This window comes from Monodon monoceros, unplaced genomic scaffold, assembly GCF_005190385.1.
Source record: "Monodon monoceros isolate NGI ecotype Baffin Bay Population unplaced genomic scaffold, NGI_Narwhal_1 Super_Scaffold_7, whole genome shotgun sequence".
Lineage (NCBI taxonomy): Eukaryota > Metazoa > Chordata > Mammalia > Artiodactyla > Monodontidae > Monodon > Monodon monoceros.
In genome coordinates this window covers 9730325-9753599 of record NW_021703784.1, presented here as the reverse complement: position 1 = coordinate 9753599, position 23275 = coordinate 9730325, and the positions used below count along the sequence as shown (strand labels likewise).

The following is a 23275-nucleotide window of genomic DNA, read 5'->3' as shown; positions in this document are numbered from 1 at the left end:
CAGGTTACTAGGAACGTTCTTATTCACAAATTGCTTTCTTTATATAACTAAGTCTTTCACAAAGCATTTGCCAAAAACCCCTGCTTTAAAACAGTACTGTCATTATCTGAACAGGGAGAGAGAGGAGAAATCTGAACCTAGACTTGCTTTTGTAGCACATCTACACAATCTAAATAAATACAAGAGGGGTCCTTACAAAGTGTTAGAAGCAAAATGCCAACCATGTTACCAGAAGAAAGCAAAGTGTTTTGGGCAAAGAAGTGATCAAGGAGTCAGAAGAGATATTTTCTGTCCTGCTTTGGCTCTTAGCTAGTCCTGATTTCATGGGTAAATCCTTCCATCTCGCCAAGCCTCTATTTCCTTGTCTATGAAGAGAAAAATAATCCTTGCCATGACTCACAGATTGTTGACTGACAGCACTTTGGCAAACCCAAATAGTATATACAATGCTTGTGTTTTTAAAGCAATAGCTTTGCCTCCTAAATGGTGCAGATTGGATAAAGTTCTCACTCTGACGATTATCTTTGCTTAAGTTAATGTTTCCTCAAACAAGCCTACTGGAAAAAAAAAAAAAATCTGCTGCTACATTCATAGAATCATAGAACTTTGACCCAGAAGGATCTTTAGGATTCATCCTCTTATTAGAGAAATAAGGAACGGAAAAGTGTAATTAAATGTAACCCAAGCTCACACCTCTGTTATTTTCATAATTACTATTAGTCATTAGAACCCAAGAGTCAGTCCTCTACCTAGCCACAGACACTCTTTTCTGGCCTTCCTGGTCTCTGTTACCTGAATACACAACCGGGGCGAAAGGAAGATGGGAAACTGAGGTCGCCTCTGGCACGGCTGCTATACTTGATAAGTGTACTGGGTATGTAGTGTCGTCACACAATTCATTACCATAATTTCACACTCCTAATATCAAGAGATCTCTGTCCTTTCAGCACTTCAGAGTCAAAAAATACTATTTGCAGAAACCTTTTTCACGTAGGTGGAACTCTAGACTATTAAACGATTAAAAACAGAAAAATCGGCGACGGGGAGACGGGAATTTGTTAAGGAAAAGTTATTAGCCCTGCTCATTCCTGCGGGGGACAGGAAACTGCCCAGGGCGGAGGGGAGGGAGCGTGCGCGTAGGAGGTCGCGGTAACAAACGATTCCCGGAAACTCGTGTCTGTTCCCAGTTTTGCCCGGCGAGCCCTTTATTATCTAAAGAGAGTGCAAACCCGGGAAAAGAATAGGAGACCTCCCAGGGGGAAAGGGAGGGGGCAACGCGCAGGGCCAATAGGACTCCTGCCGCCCCTCAAGTGTCCCCAAACAGGTGCACGCCTGTAAGGGGATGCGTATTCCCCTTCAGGTTTCATTTTGCTAAAACTCCGAGTTCCCTAAAATGCAATGAGAATGAGCACTTCCACACACAACCCGAGGAACACTTGCTTTTAAAATATCAGTAACCGGTGGGACATGGAAGAGTTGCTGGACAGGCGCGCAACAAGGCCGGGAAGCAAAATTGCTCGGTGGGTTTGCTCTGCCCAAGTGTCTCGACTCGCGTGAGCGCCGCTCAGAACGGGGGCGGAGGGAGGGGGAACCAGAGTAAAGAGCGCGGGTGCCTGGGGGACCACAAGCTCAAAAAGGGTTCCTGGGTGCAGAACCACGAGCTCCTGAGGGGAACTGTGACGCTAGAGGATGGAAGCGCCGCCCTGAGAAGGAGGGAGTCGCCTCTGTATTAGAGATGGGGGGGGGGGCGAGTGGGAGGTTAGTGGCGGGTGGCGCGCGAGTCTGTCCGGGAGTGAATGTGTTAAGGATCAGGTCCGGATCCGGATCCCCGCAGAGCGGAGGGCCCAGACACCCGGTCCCTTACCTGCAGCCCATCGGTCTGCCCAAGGAAGGGCAAGGGGTCCGGTGGAGAGCCTGGCCAACGGAGCGGGGACAGGTGGCTGAGGGGCGAGGGCCGAGGGGTCTGCAGTCGCGGCGGGGAAGAGGTCCCCCACCGAATTAGGGAGCCAAGAGCCCGTGCTCCCGTTTGCGCTGCTGAAGACGCGGGGCGAGCGGACGAGCCAAGCAGGCGCACACTCGCCCCCGCACGGCGCTGCGAGCTGGCGGTCGGGCGGGGGAGGGGTTCGGGAGGCCGCGCCGCGCAGGCCCCGCAGGTGTTGGAGGGTTAACAGGTGTGTCGTGTTTATCTTCCCGGAGCCGATGTCCATGGCCCGCCCCTCTGCGTCCTCCCCGCCTTCCCCAGCCCGGCGGCTCAGAGCACGTGCGGCCCTGAGCCCAGCTCCCCCTCGTCCCCAATGTCCACCTCGTCCTCCGGCTCGGTCAGCACGAAGGGACCCGTGGGCAGGCCCAGCCGAGCCTCGGCGGGTGCGGCCTTGGGGCCATGGGGGCTGCCCTCAGGGCTCTCGGGCCCATCAGGTGCTTTGGGCTCGTCTTGACTTTTCCTCAGCTGCTTTTTATGCTTCATCCGCCGATTCTGGAACCACGTTTTCACCTGATTCCGGGGAGAAACAAAGAAAATCACGTCATTCCTTCAGACCCATGGTTACTGAGCTAAGACAAAAGTGATTGCTGGAGTTTAAGAAAATAGACCGCAATCCACTGATGAATTATCCAGAAGTTGTGACAGTCCCAACCTTGGGTTAAGTCACACCTGAGTGGCTCACAAGTTATTGTCTTAGCTTGAATGAGAATCAAACATCCTAGCTCTCAGAAGTACTTGTCCTGAAATAACGATGAGGCTCAAAAGGGTGTGTTTAGTAAATACTAATACTGCTATTAATTAGAATTTCTAATAGTAAGTGCTGCGTGGATAAGTTTCCTTTCTGTTCAGAATACGTTCCTCTGACTGTGACATCTAAATACCGGGTCCAGCAAGACTGCTGGACAGCAAGATGAGAAGCAGACTTGCTGCTTCTCATCAGAGAGAAAAATCACTGGGGCCTGGCAGGGCTATGATTTCACAGCAAGTTGGGTTTCCAGGTACAGAGAATAGGAAGGGGAGTGGAGCGAGGTATTTTGAGGTTGCAGGTGAATAGCATCTGGTGGAAGATGAAAACAGTCCTTCCACTCAGGACAGGGCAGTAGAAAGGAGGCTTATATTAGTGTGTGTGTGTGTCTGTGTGTGTGTGTGTGTGTGTGTCTGTCTGTGTCTGTGCTGGGAGGGGTGGCTATGAAGACTCGCGGCTGTGAGAGAGGTTAAAGAAGAAAAAAAATCTTGTGTGGGTTTCTCTCGGGTCAAGAACCCTCTTATCTCTTACCGATTTACGTGTGACCCGGGTTACTGCCCTGATCAGAAATGGGTGGGGAGGCACAGAAATGCTAGTTCTCAAGCGGGGAGTGAGCATCAGAATCACTCGAGGGGTTTTTCCTCCGTGTCCAGAACCCGCTCGAGAGATTTTGCTTCGGTGAGTCCACAAGAGATTGGAGGTGTCGGTACTTTTACTACGGGTCTTCGGAGAAGCCTAGAATAAAGGGGAGCGGGGTCGTTGCACGCAAGAACTCCGCGGCCGGTCCAGAGGCGTTAGGAGTCGGGGGGAGAGGAGCAAGCGGAGATGGGGCCTCCCCCTCCTCCGGCCCACCTGCGTCTCGGACAGGCTGAGGGCCGTGGCCAGCTCCACCCGCTCGGGCGTGGACAGGTAGCGCTGGATCTCGAACCTCTTCTCCAGGCCGGAGAGCTGCGAGTCCGAGAAAACCGTGCGAGCTTTGCGGCGGCGGCAGTGCTTCCCCGGCAGCTCGGGGTGCTGGGGGTGCGGGAACAGCGCCGGGACAGGCACCCCTGCGGAGAGAAGAGCGGTCAAGTGGGCAGAGCCCGACCTTCCCGGGCGACCCCCTCTCCACTCCCCACCCTCGTCCCCGGCACCCGCTCCACCTCGTGCCCCCGCCGGTCCCCGCCTCGCCCCACGGCTTCTCCAGGGCTTCTCCCAGGAATCGCAGGGCAGGGGGAATAAATCACAAGAATAGCGCTTGGAGATCTTTATCAGAAAGGCCATCTACACACACACACAATAAACAGTAAGTAAAACGGAAAAGAAAATTATAAAATAGATCCGGAGGCCTTAAATACTGTCTTCTTGGAGAAACTTCCGGAGAGTCCTCGGCTGCGCCTCCCGAAGTTTTCTTGCAAACGTCGGAGGGTCCAGCAGCTATCCTCCTCCTCACCATCCCCCCTCCCCCCAATCCTCCAGACCCCTGACGACAACCAGTGATGTCCTGGGGCTGACAGAAGCGTGAATGTGATCCTGCTTCCCAACCTCACTAAAAACACCGTTCTCTTCCCTGAGCCGCCTCCACTCTCCCGCCTGCGGCCAAAGGGAACAGGCCAACACTCTCACGTGCGGGGCAGCTCCTGAGCGAGAACAGAAGGGGAATTGCCGCCTCGCACGTTTCCTATCAGTCTCGGGGTCGCGCTGGCGACCCATCTAGTTCTCATTCTTTCCCTCCAACCGCACGCAGAAGGATTGAAACGCTTTTCCCGGGCCGCAGGAGACTTCTCGTGTCTTTCCTGACCTTCGCAAGCTTTACCATGTCTGAGACGCACCAAGCGGACCAACCGCCGCAGACATCAATATCGGCTGATCCCAGGGGGGGAACAGCAAAAACAGAAAACTAGTAGTTTCGGTATCTCTGGCTTTGGCCACTACTATTTGCCGGGAACATGGGTGCAGCGCGAAAGAGACTGTCTCTGGCCGGCGGTGGAGCCAAAGCAGAGAGGCGGACTTGGACGCAGGCTTCACAATTGCCCCTCCAACCCAGTGCCCCGAAGTCTGGGTTTTACCGCTTCACAAACGCTTTAGCTTTTGTCGTGGATTCCAGCGCCCACAATTCACAAACTGGCTCACGTCTGTCTAGCCCCCACCCCGACTAGGGTTGTTTTTCCGGCTGCGCTCTGCATCTGGACTCAACGAATTATTCTATTCTGTCTGGAATGAAGATGCCGGAAAAGAAAGCGTGAATGTGGCCTTTCAGAGAGAGGCACAAAAGAAACCTGGGTATTTCCCCGCATCTCCCTGTCCCAACCAGACTTGGCTGGTCCCCGCTCTTTGCCATGCCTGGGAAATCAAAATACTTTGGCTCTGGGCTCCAGAGATATCAGCAACAGGGGCAAAGGAGGGCAGCCCAGCCCATGATTGTGAATTAAGTGCTAGATGTTGGGAGTAAAGAGGGTTAATGAGCAGCCGCGTCTCTCCCTCTTTTTTCCTTACCTTCTCTCCCTTATTCGGGCCAGCCCAAACCTTCAGTCCTCAGAATATCCCCAAACCCTCCTTCACTTCCAAACCCCTGCAGTGTCTACCTGCAAATGCTCAGCGCCTGGGAGGAGAGAGCTGGCCCCACTGGAGCCTTTTGAGCTTCTGGGCTGGAAAGTTGAGTTCCTTTCTGTGGGGTGGGATAGTCAGGGGTCTCCCTCAGAGTGGGAGAGGTAGGGATGGGGACCGAGAGATGGACCAAAGTGGCCAGGAAGACCAAGAGAAAGGAAACTGAACACTGCCCATCAAGAATATCGACAAAATCTGCAGCTACCTCTTGGCTCGGCACGTTTCCTCCATTATAGAAAGTGAGGAGTGACCCTGGACTGGCATGCCTCAAGGGAGCTCCCTGTGTTCTCAGCCATATCCCCAACCTTCCACTGTCACTTAGGGAAGGAGGCCCAGCCAAGCCAGTCCCAGCCAGCTCTGGCCTTTCCTCTCATCCGTCACAGGCTTAGGGTCTATGCTGGAAGATGTGCTCTCTCTCTCTCTCCCCATACCTTGAGGCCCCTGTTACTTACCCGCGGTGGTGAGGAAATAAGGGTGGTGGTGGTCTCCCTTATGTAGAGGGTGATGGGGGTGAGGGGCCAGGAGGGTGGGTGTGGGCATGAGGGGGTAGCCATAGTCTAGCAGAGGCACCCGGGAGGCCAGAGAGCTGGTGAAGTGGTCAGAGGCCACCTCCCTTAGCGGCTTGGGCTTGTGCAGCAGGATGTCCTCGATGAAGAAGGACGTGGGCCTCTGAGATGACGCCGGGTGTAGAGGGGAGGTGAAGTTGAGATTCATCTTGAACCGAGCGCCTGCCACAGGGCGGGGGCCGGGGACGACGAGTAGGAAGCAGGCAGCGTCTCAGCACGCCTGGTCGAGAGCCAACCACCCTCGAGGCTCGGATCCCTGATGCTCTCTCCTCGGCCTGGGCTACCCCCGGCGCTGGAGAGGCAAGAAGATAAGCTCTTGGGTAGGTTGGGTCTAAGTGTAGGAGAATTGGCAGCTTGGAGAGGGGAGTCGGGAGAGCCAATGGCAAGGCTGCCAGAGACAGAGGGGAGGGTGCGGTGGGCGCGGGGCGGGGCGGGGAGCTGTCCGCGGTGCTGAATACGACCGGCCAGGCCCGGGGAGAGTGCAGCCGAGCGGACCGGGTCCTTGCTCCTACCAGGTTTCTCGACCTCAGTTTCTGCCCGCCACGGCAGGAGCTGCCTAGCTCCCGGCCGTTTTTTAAAGAAAACGAAAGAGATAAAGTCTCTACCCTCGGACAAACTCCTCTTTAGAGAGCAGAAGGCATTTAAAGGTCCCCGAAGCAACCGGAATAAAGCACTTATTTCAGCACTGGGGCCAGGGCTTTAAAACTTTAGAGAAATGATAGCACAGGGGGAAGAGGAGAAGTGAGGAGAGAGTCCATATCCGCTAGACCCACCTTAAGTTGATGACTGAGGGATGACTGGATTGTCGAGGTAAATAAATAAAACGTTGATGATGATCATAACATTCTTTACCTCCGTTTTAGAGGATGGTGTGAGGAAAGTTATACCTACATTAGTCAATTAATTTGATCTGTGTAAATATGTCCAAAACTACCTCTTAAATGCCAGCCTCCACCTCCTCTCAAATTTCCATTACTTTCTCCTCATTCTGCTCACATAGGCTGCTATTTCTGCTATACTATCCTTTTCAGCCCTAGCGCCCCCCCCCAAATAATTGTACTGTGTTTTTGTTTCCCATTCCCTTTTGCAGCCTTTCTTTTCATTTTCCTCCCTCCCAATCTTTTGTTTTCTAATGTTTGTCTTTTTCAAATCTGTCACATTTATTTCCCTGGAGTCAATTTGCTAAAGTTAAGGTGATCATCTACAGCACAGCAGGGGTAATTTCAGCTCGCATCTCCGAAAATTGCTCTAATTATTGATGTTAAACTCAGGGAAATTAAAAGAAGCCACTTCTCTCCCATCTCCCCATTTTTAAGCTCTAATTTGTTGAAATCTAGTCATCATCACAATTCCAATCACCACTGCTAATAGTAAAAGTGTTTTAATAGAGACTGAGTCCTCACAACCCATGCTATTAGATAATTAGAGGAGGTGTTAGGAAGCCAAGTGCTAATCCTTGGGCGCACGGGTAGGATTTCCATCTGATCTAGCAGGTAGAACAAATTAATTACCAGAATCAATTAGGCCCCAAACTACAGAGCTCCAAGAAGTGGGAGCGTCGTATTCCATAAGGATGAACTGGTAAATGGTAAACAGATGAGGAGAGCCAGAAGAAGGAGGACGAAGGGGGAAATAACTTTAAAATAAGCTCTTGGCAAGTAAGCCTCTAAACGAAGTCAGAACTCTTTGTCCTGGAGTGTGAAATGTGATCTTTTTAAAGTTTATAATTGTAAGAACTGAAGACCGGAAAGCAGGTGGCCACGGAGAGGGAACATAGAAGATTTCCAGGAGGCGTTGCTTGGTCCTTAGTCCTGGCCCAGTCATCTCCCGCAGGACCAAAGGAAGACCCAGGAGACTCGTGAAGAGGGGACTGTCCACACTTTACCCACATCCACCCTGCTGCCAGCGAGCGCTTACTCTTTCCTGTGAGTGGAAACCGAGGCATCCTGTCTCCTAAGACCCTAAAGGTATTAGAGGCTATTGAGGGCGTGGCGGGTTTACAACCAGAAGTAGCCTCTGTAAAGAGCGTTCCCGAGCCGGCGCGCGCTTACACTCCATCCCTACACAGACCGAGCACAGATTTGTACCCAGCCTTGGGGGTGGGATTTTAGCTTCACTCTGGGGGCAGGGACTAACTTCCGCCTCAGAAACAGAAATGACAAGATTACTGAATGTCCCTTGGGACCAGAGGCAGTAAAAAACGCCTTTGGGTAGCAGTTACCTTGGAGCCAAGGCGCTACAAACCCTTTCTCAGAATTCATTCTTACACGTCCCCCGAGTGTTCGAGGGATCCGAGGAGGGAAGGGAAGGGGCGGGGTAGACAGCCTGCTCAGTCCTTACCCTCCCCCTTATTTCATATAATTTTATTTCACATTCCCTGCTGTCCCCCAAAGCTAAGGCTATCTCCCCAGGCCCTGCTCGCTGGCCAAGACGCGCGGGAGGAGGGGCCGACTGCCCACGCTCCCCTTTCTCTACTTCTGCTCATGCCAGAACCCTCCTGCCCAAGAGCCCAGCACTGCCGAGGGGGACTTTCCCTCGGGAGTCCGGCTCTCCAGCCTCCGCCTCCGCCCCAGTGGGAACCTAGGAAGTGAGAGACGGAGGGAGGAAACTGGACAGCTCTGGGAAGTGGAAGGACTTCCAGGACTGCGGGAGTTTTCCTTCCCTCTCCCCTTTCAGCGATGCTGGGAAACCAAGCTCCGTGGCTGAGAGAGTGCGACCCGCCGTCCGCACCAATGCAGGCCCCTGGGGGCGCGGAGGCAGGAACTGGGGGATCGGAAGTGAGGCAGAGACAGGGATTCCTCGGTCGCCACCCTTGTCCATTAAGGAGAACCCCTTATCCCAGCGCACTCAGATAATCCCAGCTGGGCTCGCCAAGGGGGCTATGGGGCCTGAGCACAGGGCAAGGGGCAGGCTGTGCACGCGGGGCTTGTCCTGGAGAAGTTCCTTTCGGGTCCGGCCTCACATTCCTCTAAGAGTTACGACCCAGACCCTCGGGGAAATCGCGAGGTGAAGAAAGCTGGCACGTTTCTCTATGATGCTGGCGCTCTGGCCTGGCCCATCCTTCTTCCCCGGTGGGGTGAAGGAGGCCCCCAAGGTGCCCAGCCCCATCTTGAGAATCAATTCGGGTAAGTCTTAAGGGTAGAAGGAAGAGGCATTCCAGAGCCAACAGGCCTCCCTCTTCCCTCCACTCCCGCCAGCCCAGGTAAGGAGTAAATGTCATATTTTTATATAGCTTGCAAACAGTTTGCCCCTTAAAAGCAGAAATATTTCATTGCCTAGATTATCTCTAAAGTCTAGACCAACGATGTCTAAGAAAAATATAAATCAAGCCACATAAGTCATTTAAATTTTTCTACTAGTCACGTTTAAAAAGTAGGAGGAAACAGGAGAAATAGTAATGTATTTCACTTAACCCCAATATATCAAAAATATTATTATTCAACATATAATCAATATAAGTATCATTGAGATTTTTTTTTTGCATTCCTTTTTTTATACTAAATCTTCAAAATCCACTGTGTATTTTACACTTACTGCACATCTCAGTTCAGGAGTTCAGACTAGCCACATATCAAGCGCTCAATAACCACATATGGCAAATGGTTACCTATTGGACAGCAGGTGTCTAGTAAATTGCCATAATTCCTTTTACCCTTTTCCAATGTAGGTAGACACACATAGAAAACGGAAAGCAGGGACTTCCCTGGTGGCACAGTGGTTAAGAATCCGACTGCCAATGCAGGGGACACGGGTTTGAGCCCTGGTCCAGGAAGATCCCACATGCTGCGGTGCCACTAAGTCCGTGTGCCACAACTACTGAGCCCGCACACCTAGAGCCCGTGCTCCACAACAAGAGAAGCCACCACAATGAGAAGCACGCACACTGCAATGAAGAGTAGCCCCTGCTCGCCGCAACTAGAGAAAGCCAGCGCGCAGCAAGAAGACCCAACGCAGCCAAAAATAAATAAGTAAATTTTAAAAAAATGGAAAGCAGTTGCTGAAGCCACCCAGCCTAGCACATTCTCAATACTTGCCCTTCATCTATCCACTATATTCTATTATTGTGAACATTCATTGAGCATCTACTATCTTCCAGGGTACTCACTACCTGTCTTCGCAAGCTTTCCCCAAGCTTTAGGAGATTAAATAAATGCACTCACGTTACATTTATTTTTCATTCTCATTTGACCGAAATTGATCACCCAGAGCCAGCAGGCTATAACCATATGCCAGGCAGACGTGTAAAATCAGATCCCGTTCACTGCTCTGGGCAAAAGTTAAGGATCAAATAAATTTTCCCCCACCCAACCCACAAGACCTGATCGAGCTCCTGTTTATGGTTTCATCTGAAGAATTATTAATTTAAAGAGAGAAAATACATGTTTTTCAGGGAGCTGATAATTAAACAGGCCTTCTCTCTTTCATGTCAGCCTCATCTAAAACTGTCATCTGAACTGGGACTTAGTTTTCCAAAAAGATAACCCTATTGATGATCAAAGGAAGAGACTGATTCCATTAGCCAAGGTGCCTATACTGCGGCCTACAAAATAAAGGGAGAAATGTATTTTAGAAGGATCTGAGTAACACACTTTACTCATAACATTTTGTATTATATTGCTTGTTGTCTGTTTCAACTTACTTTCTATCTGAGTACTTTATTTTAAGCACTACCAAAGTGGATGACATGCCTAGAAAAAGAACAGGAGTCACTGAATGCTTCCTGCAAATGCATCTTCAAATACTGCTTTTACACTGAAAATTAGGATGTGAATTCTATGAGAACACATTCAAGGATAGGGTATTCAAATCACAATATTCCTAACATAAGGAGGACTAACTCTATCCAGTTTGCTCGTTCAGGACAAGGTCAGTCTGAAGAGTTAAAAAACTTTCATTTTATTTCTTTCTTTAAGTTTTCTATGCTGCCTTTGGCATCTCAATTCAAAACATGCTTCAAAAAGTGACAGAAAAAAAAACACCTGAAGTTAAAGGTTTGAAATACGAGAGATTACCTATCATTTCTTAATACTCTAAGAGGCATACAGTAGAATAAGAATGAGGTTTGAATAGGTTTCTTATTAGTATTCCACCATTTCCTCACTGAGTCCGTAGAAGAGTAGCCAAGTGTATTACCAGAGGAAAAAACCCAATAAGCTAACAAAATGTCTTTTAAGTATTCTTTTCTCCCATTCCAAACTATTCAAATTCTATGTCAGGTTTTAAATTTAGCACCTACTAGCACAATGTACTTTAAACAATACAAAATTAGTATGCATAGTTTTAAAAATAAAAGTTCATGAATTGCTACCATAATACAATGTGAATTTCTAATGTTAGAGATTGTAAGACCCTTTCAAACTCTATTATTGGGTATAGAAATTTGTAAACATTTCCAAAAGGACTATGTACATGGAACTAAATATTTGGTATGTTTTGTTAAAATGCTGGGCCATTTATATTTTGTTTGAGAATACTGTTCATGAAACAGATTGATATTTATGATATTTATTCTTTAAACTGTCATTGGTAATGCAATCAAGTTAGTGGACCAAAAAAATGGGAGGTACAAATGTTGTCACTATAAGAGAATAATATTGAATTTGTCTTACAGTGACCAAGATGGTAGATAATCTGTGTATAACATAAAAACCTGGAAGTCAGAGGAGAAAACATTGATTAAAAAATTAACTAATTTTAAAAAATTCTGCATGGCAAAAGTTATCATAAGCAAAGGAAAAAGACAAACAATAAACTGGGAGAAAGTGTTTGCAACTCATATCCCAGACACAAGGATAATTCCTTATATATAAAAAGTTCCTACAAATCAATAAAAAGAAAATGAAGAGTACAATTTAAAAATGGGCAAAGGATTGAAAGAGTTCACCAAAAAGAAAATATAAATAAATGGCTGTTAAGCATTTTAAAAGATGCTAACAATAATACTAAAAATAAGACTAATAGTAGATTACACTGAGACATCATTAACCTGTCGAATAAAAAATTTTTTAAATCTAATTGCCCACTCTGTTGGCAAAGCTGTGGGGGAAAGAATCACTCTCATATATTGATGCAAAGAATGCAAATTTGTACAATCTCTATTGAGAACAATTTGGTAATATATATCAAAATTACAAATGCACATCGTAATTTATCCAACAGATATGATTTGCACATCATGGCTAAATTACACAAACCCAGAACAAAAGGAACTCTAGGATGTATTTTTAATTGAAAAGAGCAAAGTATGCTAACATTTGTTTTAAAGGGGGAAGGATGGGGGAAACTACACAAATTTGATTACATATTCTATATATACCTCTGGAAAGATACAAAAGAAACTCATAGCATTAGTTGCCATTAGGGACTGAGGTCCTGGGGACTTGATGGGAAGCAGGTTTTTCCCTAATTGCCCTTTTTGTATCTTTTGAGTAAGAATCATATGAATGTAATATTTATTCAAAAGTCATTTTAAAATTAAAATATAAAAGAAAAAAGAATTATTTTACTTTAACCCCAAAATGTTCAAATCAAAATTCACTACATTATTTTTATTATGATTTTAGCTTTTCTCCATAAGTTACTGGACCCAAATTAGAACATAGTTGTTTTTAATTGATATTTGCCTATAAGGGACATGAAACTTTTATTCCTTAGTAAAAGTTCTGCAAGTCTTAATTTTCATGTAAACTACACGTGATTTCAAAGTTGATCACACGCCTCACGCTCATCCATAAATTAAGAATAATATCGATTTAATCACTTAAAGAAAGTCTTTGAAGAATGTTTTTTAGCAATTTCAATGATGGCACTATGGATAATGGGGTGAACTTCTTGCATTTATATTATACATCATATATTTTGCTCTGCCTTCTCATTTGAGTATCACAACTCTTCCTTATTACATACAAAGAAACAGAAGATCACTTAGGTAGAGTCATGAGCTCATTCAGTGTACAGCTCATTCAGCTTTGTACGCTAGGATTTGAACTCAGGTTTATCTGACCCCAGTGTCCATACTCTCTTCGTTCCAACCACATTATCTTTGAAAAATAGACAAGTAAAGCAATAATAGATGCTGCTTATTTCTCATCTGGAATGGAACTTGAAACTATCGCCCTTGATTTAAGAGCACAATCTCCCCAAATCTTCTCACTGGAGGATTTATAAATTCATACCATGACCTGTAATAACTAGAACCAGAAAGGATGTTTTAAAGTTTTAACTTTGGAATATGAACACACACACACACACACACACACACACATACACACACACACACACACACACACACACACATATATACACTTCAAGATGTTGAGGGCAGTATACATAACCAGTTGAAAATAGAACAGGGTTTAGAGTCAAACAGACTGAGATTAGAGATCTGGCTCCATCACTGCTAAATACTAGCTGTATGACTGTGGAAATTTTGTTTAATCCCTCTAAGCTCTATTGCTCTCAATTGTAAAATGGGGACAATATTTGTATCTCATAGGGTAGTTTTGGAGAGAATTTAAGGTAATGGATATGTGTCACTTATGTCTTAATTTTATTTATTTATTTATTTAGGCTGCTCTGCTGCGTGTGGCTTGTGGGATCTTAGTTCACCGACCAGGGATGGAACTGGGGCCCTAGCAGTGAAAGCGCCAAGTCCTAACCCCAGGACCGCCAGGGAATTCCTGCATCTCAATTTTTAAAAGGTAATATATGTAATGCATTTTGCTCAGTGCCTGGCACACAGCTAATGCTTAATAAGTGGCCCTGCTACTGGTGATGATGATGGTGATACTGCAGGTGGTGGTGGTTATGGTGACAGTTGTGCTGATGGAGGTGGTGATGGAGACGGTGGTAGTGGTGATGCTGGTGGTGATAAAAGCAAGCGCAAATGGAACCCTAGGGCTACCACGGACATGAGTGAATAATGAATCCAACACCGTGTCGCTACATAAAAGCAGGCTTATGTAATCTTAGGAAGAGTTTCTTGTCAAGAAAAAAAAAAACAATGTATTGGGAAGGTGGTGATGGTACAAGCTATGAGTGAGTGGTCTCCTGGATACAAATGGGGAATAGCTATTTAGCTCTAGAAGATACCTTGAAGATGATTTTGAGAAAGATGATGCCTTCTTATTGGATGGCTGCACTCTTCATGTTCCTACTTTCCCCCAGACAGGGTTCAAAAACATTAAATTAGAACATGATATCCACACCAGGTCTATTTTCTTCTGGTGGAGGGTGGGGAGAACCAATCATACAAAGACTACTTACTGAGTGTCTACCAGGTACCTTACCTTTGCTAGGCTCCCTGTGAGGTGGTTTGGAGAGATAGGGTAGAGAAATGCAGGGAACAAAGACATTTCGGAAAAGTGTAAGCCTTATTTCCTCTTGAAATACACACACACCTCAACACATGAAACTAAAAACATGTAAAACAAACAACCAACCAAGAGATTCTCTGTGCATTTTACTTAATTAGCAAAATATTTTCATCACTGAGATGATGCAGGCTCAATTGTAACTAGGAGAGAAAATTATATTGGGAGACAGTGAAGCCAAGAGCTCTGTGATTTATTCAGTTTACATCTGCAAACATTTATTGAACATGTACCTTATAAAAATGTGAGTGTGCATTTGGAGGCTTTTTCTCATACGTATATATCTTGCCTCCACTTTTAAGCCATGGATTTAATTTTATCTACTGTGTCCTTAATATTTTCCAGTATTGGAATCCCCCAAAATTGACACGAAAATATTTCTATAATTGACTGCAGTATTATTTGACAGTTACCAGGTAAGAGGATAATTTAGTGCAGGTTACCAGGGCCCTCCTTATTGGCTGGAAGGTGGGCAGCCCCTCAAGATGGTGTGGTAATACCATGTGCTTTTTAAAAAAATACCATGTGATTTTTGGGGGGGAAAGAAATATGGACTGGCAAATGTAGGGAAATCTCTTCAAAACTAAACTAAAACAGAGCCTCCACTTTGTACTCTGAGGTCTTAGCCTCGCAAAACTTGATTATTAAAAATTGCTTTCATCTGTCTTCTTTTGGGAAGGATCATCCTTATCACCTCCCATCTACGTAGATAATTTCCATTCAAATCTAGATCCAGTTCATACCCTTTTCCCTCAGAAAACCACTCTGGTCCACAGTATTTAATCACCATGCAATTAGCAGATATTCTATTCATTGAGCTTTTGGAATAGGCTAAATACTACATTGATATGTTTTATCTCTTTTTACGGCCAGGTTCTGTTTTTCCAACTAGATTACGTATCATTTTTTTCTATAGGAAATATATTCAAATAATGCAAAGTGAAAAATCATAGAAGTTACAAAGTGAAAATTTGTCCCATCCCATTCTTCCAGCCACCCAATACATTATTTTTTGAATTAATAAATAAATGTATAAGTGAAATATAAATATTATGTAATATATATAAATTTTTCCTCTCACATACACACACCCTTTCTCTCTTTTTTTTTTTTTTTTTTCGGTACGTGGGCCTCTCACTGTTGTGGCCTCTCCCTTTGCGGAGCACTGGCTCCGGACGCGCACGCTCAGCGGCCATGGCTCCCGGGCTCAGCCGCTCCACGGCATGTGGGATCTTCCCGGACCGGGGCACGAACCCGTGTCCCCTGCATCGGCAGGCGGACTCTCAACCACTGCGCCACCAGGGAAGCCCCCTTTCTCTTTTTATACAAATTCTTTTGCATTTTGGTTTTTCTACATAACTTTTTTTTGGTTGCACATTATAACATTTATGGACGACCAGGATTTTATTTAACTAGTCCCCTTCGATGATAGTAAGATATTTAGGATGTTTCCAGTCTTTTGCTATTACAAACAATGCTGCAATAAATGCAATAAATAACCATACACATATATTATTTTGCACATAGGCAAGTATGTCTATAGGAATTCTTAGATGATAAATTGCTGGATCAAGTTTGTAATTCTCACTGGCTTTGCCAAATTGTACCCCATAAAGATAGTATCAGTGTATACTTCTTTCTGTAGCACATCAGAGAGCCCCAGGTGATTCTCATGCAACTGATCTAAGGACAATACTCTTGTGTTTACTAGGTCACTTAAACCCTTGAAGGCCTCAGTTACTCTATCTGCAAAGTGGGGATAATGTCACCTACCTCGGAGGACTATTATAGGACTATTTTATGAGGAAAATATGCAAAAGGTCTTTCAAAACTGTCAAGCAGGATGAAAATGTTAATTATTATTAAGGATAATAGCTTCTAGCATTTACTCTGTGATTGGCATTGTATTACATGCTTTAATATATTCTCTCCAAGTTATACAGAAAGTAAACATAATTAGCTTAGTTTTATATTTCACAGGTGGGTTTGCAGAATTTCTCATTATGTTAAGTTTTTCACTTTATTCACTCAGAACCTCATGTGTCCATCCATTCGTTCATTCATACCTTCAACCAGTATTTTTTAATATTACTACATCTCTTCCTATGAGGTGCTGCAGAAAACAGGAAACTCTAATGCACATCCTTGGCTCTCACTTGCTGTGAAATAGGGAAACTGGGTTTTGTTAATGGCACCAAAGTAATACCCTTCAGATTACTTGCTGTTTACAAACAAGGAAATGTAACTTTATACAGTGCCATCAGGCTGTCAACATTACAACCCAGTGATCCATCTTAGCATCCCTAATGGTGGGACAACCAGACATCACACGTGCCATTGTTGTGATGCTACATGAAGCACACATCATTGCCTGTAAAGTATCCCTGCCAAATGTTTAACCTGAATCCAATCAGGCTTAGATCCAACTTTAAGTTACAGAAAATACGAAGGATACAAAAGCAAGCTAAACTATACTGCTTAGAAGCAGTGAGAGAAATCCAGGAGATCCAGGATTCCATGGGACAATTCCCCATTTCATTCAAAAAGGCAATGCCACAAGGAAAATAAAAATAAAGTGAGGACTGGAGACTTAAGACACAAAATCAAACACTATGTGTGGTCCTTGATTAGATCCTGCTTTGAACGCACCAATCATAAAAAATACTTTTAGAATAATGGAGAAATGTAAGTAAATCACAGGGGCTGGGTCGGGGGTATGAAATAAATATGACAAGAGGTTAATAATTGTTAAAATTTAGTGATCAGTACTTGGAAGTTACTTATACTATTTTCTTTGTTTTTCTATTTGTTGAAAATTTCCATAATAAAAAGAAAGAGCAAAAATACCATTCAACCATAAAAAGAAAGTTGGGCAACGGTAAGTTAGTGTATGCTCAGTATCAAGTGTCCAGAAAGCATCACAGAAACATAGACCAAAAGCTTTCTAGGAGTCTAGAAAAAAAAAGATCTCTTGGCCTGAGGTAGGCAAGGAATACTTTATGGAGGAGGTGGGACTTCGGGTGAATGAAACTGAAACATACACGAGGGTCAGTAATCCTAGCAGAGCCAAGACAGTGCCAGTTAAAGACACATTCACCGTAATACTCCTCTCACTGTGGGCTGCAGGAGGGACGCTGGCGAGTCTAACCCTCAGAGATGCCAAGCCCTAGTGCTTAATTTGATATTAAAAGTCCACTCACTGTTGTTCTATGGAGGGAACCCAGAGCCTGATCTCCTGCACAGCTGTAAGCCCCCAGCCGAATAATCAAAGCTAATTACAAACACAAAGGGATGCTCATTTGCAAAGAAATGACCTCCAGCTACTTGTTGCATCAGCCAGGGGTCAACTCAGTCCAACCCAATTAGTACTTTACCCGAGAGATTCCTGTGACACGTTCGCCCATGCCAACAGCAGGCTCTCGTTTGAGCCCCAGCAAAACCACCCAGAAGCCTTTGAAAGCCAGAGGGCCATGTTTTCTCTGAAGTTCAATGCCGACCAGTTTTACCAACCCTTATCCCTTAAGAACAAACTCAGTGAGCCCGCATCAAACAAAACAACAGGCGAATGGATAATGTTGCCATTTAAATGCTCTGACTAATGCAGTTCCAGATTTCCCTTCCAAATTAAATGCATTTTGCTTAGTACATTTTCAACAGACGTTACTCATCTGCTCGATTAATGAGTTTGCTGTGAAAGCTACTTCGGTAGCAATTTGAAACAAAAGCATCACAACGTGACTGAGGCCCCCTTCCCCTTCTCTCTCCATCTTAGCCTCCCTTCCCCCCTTCTCCCGCCCCAGCGTAAATGCATCACCAAACGAGGACGGCGAAGCTGGAGTCCGCGAGGGTTCTCTTCTGTGTCACTACACTACATTAGGAATAAAACCTTCCACTTAAACACTTAAATGAAAACATCGAGAAACTAATTTACTATTTGCAATCACATGATTTAAACCGAAGCTGCCTTAATTTCCTTCCCATTTTGCTTCATATTCAATGTGAGCACACACTAGATTGGTCTATGAAAAGGCTGTCTTCGAATCACAACACTTAAGACCTCTTTCATTTTCTTTTTGATTAAATAATTGAAATTCCTGTCAGGGCCTGCACTTTACTGACGCACAGATTTGGTGTGTGAGGATAAAGACCACTTTTTGTTTGCTGCCTGGGTCTTAAAAGCCAGCGGGCTTTACTTCATTAAGGGGCTGATAAAATGGACCTACGCTATTCACCCATTTCGCAGAAATTTCCTGCGCCCATTAAGTGATTGTTTGAGACAAATTATGAAAAGCATCTCCTTTCATTTAACCATCCTCATTCATTGGGAGGCTTCTGCCTGCTGCAGAGAGCTCAGCTTCTCCCATGCCAACTTCGTCCATTAGGAAAATAAAAACAAGAACCCATGTGTATATGCACACATGCACACAAAACACACAAAAACCAAAATGAAATAAGGCACAGAAAACTTCATTTGCTTCAACTAAAGAAACCTGAGGTTATTTCTATTCTGATGGGCCATGGCAGGGAAACCCCAGACCAACCTCATGACCCAGCCAGGCCAGCCCAGCCATGGGCCTTTGGGCTCCTTGAAGTTGAGGTAAGCAGATCCTGAAGGAGGTGGGGAGAGCCCATCACTCAGAAGAGAAGCTACACCACCCACTCTGCAGTCCCACTGTCCCATGAGCCAATGACTAAATCGGACAACAGCAGGTATGTATGTGGTCTCTGTAATAAATGCACAGTCTCAGAATGTGTGTCTGCGTTTAAATACAAATCACAGATTCTCTTTTTTTTTTTTTTTTTTTTTTTGCGGTACGCGGGCCTCTCACTGCTGCGGCCTCTCCCGTTGCAGAGCAGAGGCTCCAGACGCGCAGGCTCAGCGGCCATGGCTCACGGGCCCAGCCACTCCGCGGCATGTGGGATCTTCCCGGACCGGGGCACGAGCCCGTGTCCCCTGCATCGGCAGGCGGACTCTCAACCACTGCGCCACCAGGGAAGCCCACAGATCCTCTTTTATGAGGCTGATCATCAGACACTCCTGGATGTTCAACCCAAGTCTACCTGGCTGTGTGCCCTTGGGTATGTTATCTGGGACCTCTCAGAGTCTTCGTCCCATCTGTAAAATGGGGACATAAATAAATGGTCCCACCTCCTCACAGGATGGTTGGGAGCTTTAAATGAGACAATGCATGGAAAGTGGTTAGTGAGTCCAGCACGTGGTGTTTAATAAAAATTAGGAAACACTGTTATGTGCTTCTGCATCTTTACATGCGTATCTACGTATGACCATATTCACATTCCTTTAAATAGTGTACTTTCAGAGAATGAATGGTCTTACCTACATTTACCCATTAATAAAAATAAACAGGGCTTCCCTGGTGGCGCAGTGGTTGAGAGTCCGCCTCTCAATGCAGGGGACATGGGTTCGTGCCCCGGTCTGGGAAGATCCCACGTGCCGCGGAGCGGCTGAGCCCGGGAGCCATGGCTGCTGAGCCTGCGCGTCCGGAGCCTGTGCTCTGCAACGGGAGAGGCCACAACAGTGAGAGGCCCACGTACCGCAAAAAAAAATAATAATAAAAATAAAAATAAACAAACAAAAACCTATGTCTGGGTACAGGAGACCCATATGCTACACACTCATATATACATATATGTAGTATAATTTTATAACAGGAAAGGGCATTACCAGATATTTTGTCCAACCTCTACCCAAAGTAGGCCTACCACCTAAAAGATCCGAGACAGTTCGATGACTCCCTCTTATGAAGGCTCAGTTTACTTCCATGTCACCTGTACTACGGATCCCTGTTCTGACCACCAGAATCACATGGAAGAAAACTCACTGCTACAGAGAAGCATTTCCAATATTAAACAAACAAACAAACATTCCAAAGCTCTACTGTTTTCTCTGAGTATTCTCTTTCCCAGAATAAATATCCCAGAACCTGCACTGCTCCTTGTAACACATCATTTTTTAGCCCTCTCACCACTATGGACCTCTGAACTTTAAAACAGAGCCTGCCTTGAATTGAACATAATATTCCACATGTGGTCTGAATAATGCTGGATAGAAATACAGATTGTATTCACTCATTGATTAACTAATTGATCCAACACTTATTGACAGCAGAAACTAAGCGCATCGCATGTTTGGACATATATATTAAATAGCATAATAAACGCTATATATAAAAGGTGACCTCTTCAGCATGGTGTCTATAGTTAATAACATTGTTTTGTACATTTGAAAGTTGCTAAGAGAGTAGATCTTAAAAGTTCTCATCACAAGAAAAACAATTTGTTACTATGTGGGGTAATGGATGTTAACTAGACCTCTTGTGGTGATCATTTTGCAATATATACAAATATGGAATCATTATGTTGTACACCTGAACTAATATAACGTTACATGTCAGTTATATTTCAATTAAAAATAATAAAATATTCTACCAAAAGAAATCACCTCTTGGTTGTGCATGTTGGAGATCATCCGTGGCCAAGCATTCATTCCAAGGATGTTTCTCCCATCCCAGCCATGCTTCCTGGTATTCTTCATTTCGTTTGCAGTTGTTATGGGCTCAGGAACCACGAATTCATTTTTAGCCTTTGCCTAAAAAACAAAATAAAAAGAGATGCATCTCCCTCAGAAAATTCCTTCATACTTCTCAGCACCGAACAGAAAGACCTTGGTATCAGGCACTGTTTTGTACGGTCACCCAGTCACCCTTCTCCGTGGCAATAGCATCAGTGACTGAGAATGAATTCCATACTTAAAGAAGAAAGTAGAATGAGCGTTAACAAGGTTAGGCCTGTTAAGGCCCATGCTCTCATCGGCCAAGGAAGCTTCCGTGGAAGGTCACTGGGAAGAGCAGGAGTTTGCATGGAGGGGGCTGAGGGCTTGCACAGCCCTGGCTGGAGGGAGGGGAGTGCAGTCCAATGGCACTCACCAGGACTGGTGCAACGCAGGCCTGCCTGGAGGCCAGAGGAGAGACAGGATGCTGCTTGAAGATCCCAGCCAGACTTTCCTTTCTCTAAAGCAAACTTAACCAAGCTCACACAGAGTAGGGGAAGCTCAGTGTTTATTTTCCAACTGTCAAGCTTGGCAAGGACCCCGGCCTTCTCATTTCCACCTTGAGGATTTTGGTGGCCTGGGGAGCTCCTTGAACAGCCTTCCAACCTCAGACTTTCAGGCCTGCTTCTCCTCCTTTGCTCCTACCTCTTCACTGTGCCCTCTCTCAGGGACACATTTTCAGTGTTTGAGTCTTTTTTTTTTTTTAATATTTATTTATTGGGATTTCCCTGGTGGTCCAGTGATTAAGAATCTGCCTTCCAATGCAGGGGACACAGGTTCAATCCCTGGTTGGGGAACTGAGATCCCACTTGCCATGGGGTAACTAAGCCCGTGCACTCTAGAGCCTGCGCGCCACAACTAGAGAGCCCACATGTTCTGGAGCCTGCGTGCTGCAACTACTGAGCCTGTGCACCACAACTAGAGAGCCCGTGCTGCAATGAAAGAGCCCACATGCCATAACTAAGACCCGATGCAGCCAAATAAATAAATATTTTTTTTAAAAAAAACACAAAAAACAGGGCTTCCCTGGTGGCGCAGTGGTTGAGAGTCCGCCTGCTGATGCAGGGGACATGGGTTCATGCCTCGGTCCGGGAGGATCCCACATGCTGCGGAGCGGCTGGGCCCATGAGCCATGGCTGCTGGGCCTGCGCGTCTGGAGCCTGTGCTCCGCAGAGGGAGAGGCCACAACAGTGAGAGGCCCATGTACCGCAGAAAAAGAAAAACAAAACACAAAAAAAACCCCACAAAAAACAAACAAAAAAATTTATTTGGTTGTGCTGAGTCTTAGTTGCAGCAGGAGGGCTCCTTAGTTGTGGCTCGCCAGCTCCTTAGTTGTGGCATGCATGTGGGATCTAGTTCCCTGACCAGGGATTGAACCCAGGCCCCCTGCATTGGGAGCGTGGAGTCTTATCCTCTGCGCCACCAGGGATGTCCCAGTATTTAAGTAATTTTATTGCTCAAGTAATTTAAGCCTGCTGGATAGCTCAGCAAGTAAGAGATACTAGCCATTGCAAACCCGTTACCCTGAACTCCTAGGTCACTGCTTCAGGCAGAGTGGGAAGGGTGATTTGGAAGAGGTAGAACCCAAACAATTGGGGGGAAGAAACAAACAAGGCTGTTGGTACAGAGGCCTGGAGATGCTTCTGGCCTTTTCTATTCTGAACAGAGATAACTCTGACTTGTCCCATGAGTAGATCCATGGATGAAAAGCAGAAGAGCTGGGATTGGTCCTAAAGCCATCTCTGCCTTGCCAGGTGACCTCTTCCTGGGGCTCAATTTCCCTGTTTGGGAAATGAACTTAGCCTCCCAGCGCTGTTAATGAGCTTCAATGAACTGGGAGATGGAAAGGTGCTTGGAATGCTTTGGAGGGTTTCCAGAGTTATCCGTGAAGGTGTAGAAAAAGCAGGCAAAGTGAGGCGGACATCGCCACTTTACCGATAAAACCAAAGCGTCAGAAGTTGCACTCATGGAAACCTGGCTCATGCCACCGAGTGGCGTACAAAGCCATGCCCCATTTCCCATTTGAGCCCTGTGAGAATCCAGACAGCATCTAAATTTTGATTTGATTTTCTTCTGTCTGAGGTAACTTCAGGGCTCTGTCCCTGGAAACAGACAAATGCATTAGACGCAGAATTCCCAAATGCTCGTCTGTGGACCAGTGCTGCCACACAAGGATTTTACTGATTAAGATGAAAAGAGAACAATAAGAACACTGGAAGAATCTTTCATAGAGTTAAATTTATTTCACTTAAAGAACGGAGATTGTTATTGCAACGTCAGATCCAAGAGGACAAGGACTTTGCTATTCTCATTCTCTGTTTTTTCACCAACACCCAGAATACCTGTATGTAATGGGCACTTGATAAATATTTGTTGAATGAATGAAGGAATGAATTATTTCCTTTCTATTCTCCTAGCATTAAAATATCCTTTCTTTGCTGAAATGGTATTAGT

General features: G+C 45.5%; 1 protein-coding gene across 1 annotated transcript; it reads right to left on the bottom strand.

Annotated features, from left to right (window-relative positions):
- Positions 1–2251: 2251 nt before the first annotated feature.
- BSX (brain specific homeobox) lies at positions 2252–6026 on the bottom strand. The gene is made up of 3 exons (XM_029206938.1): positions 5765–6026; positions 3579–3775; positions 2252–2491 (listed from the first exon to the last, which is right to left on the bottom strand). The coding sequence occupies exons 1-3, from the start codon at positions 6024–6026 to the stop codon at positions 2252–2254; spliced, it is 699 nt and encodes a 232-aa protein (XP_029062771.1).
- Positions 6027–23275: the final 17249 nt, after the last annotated feature.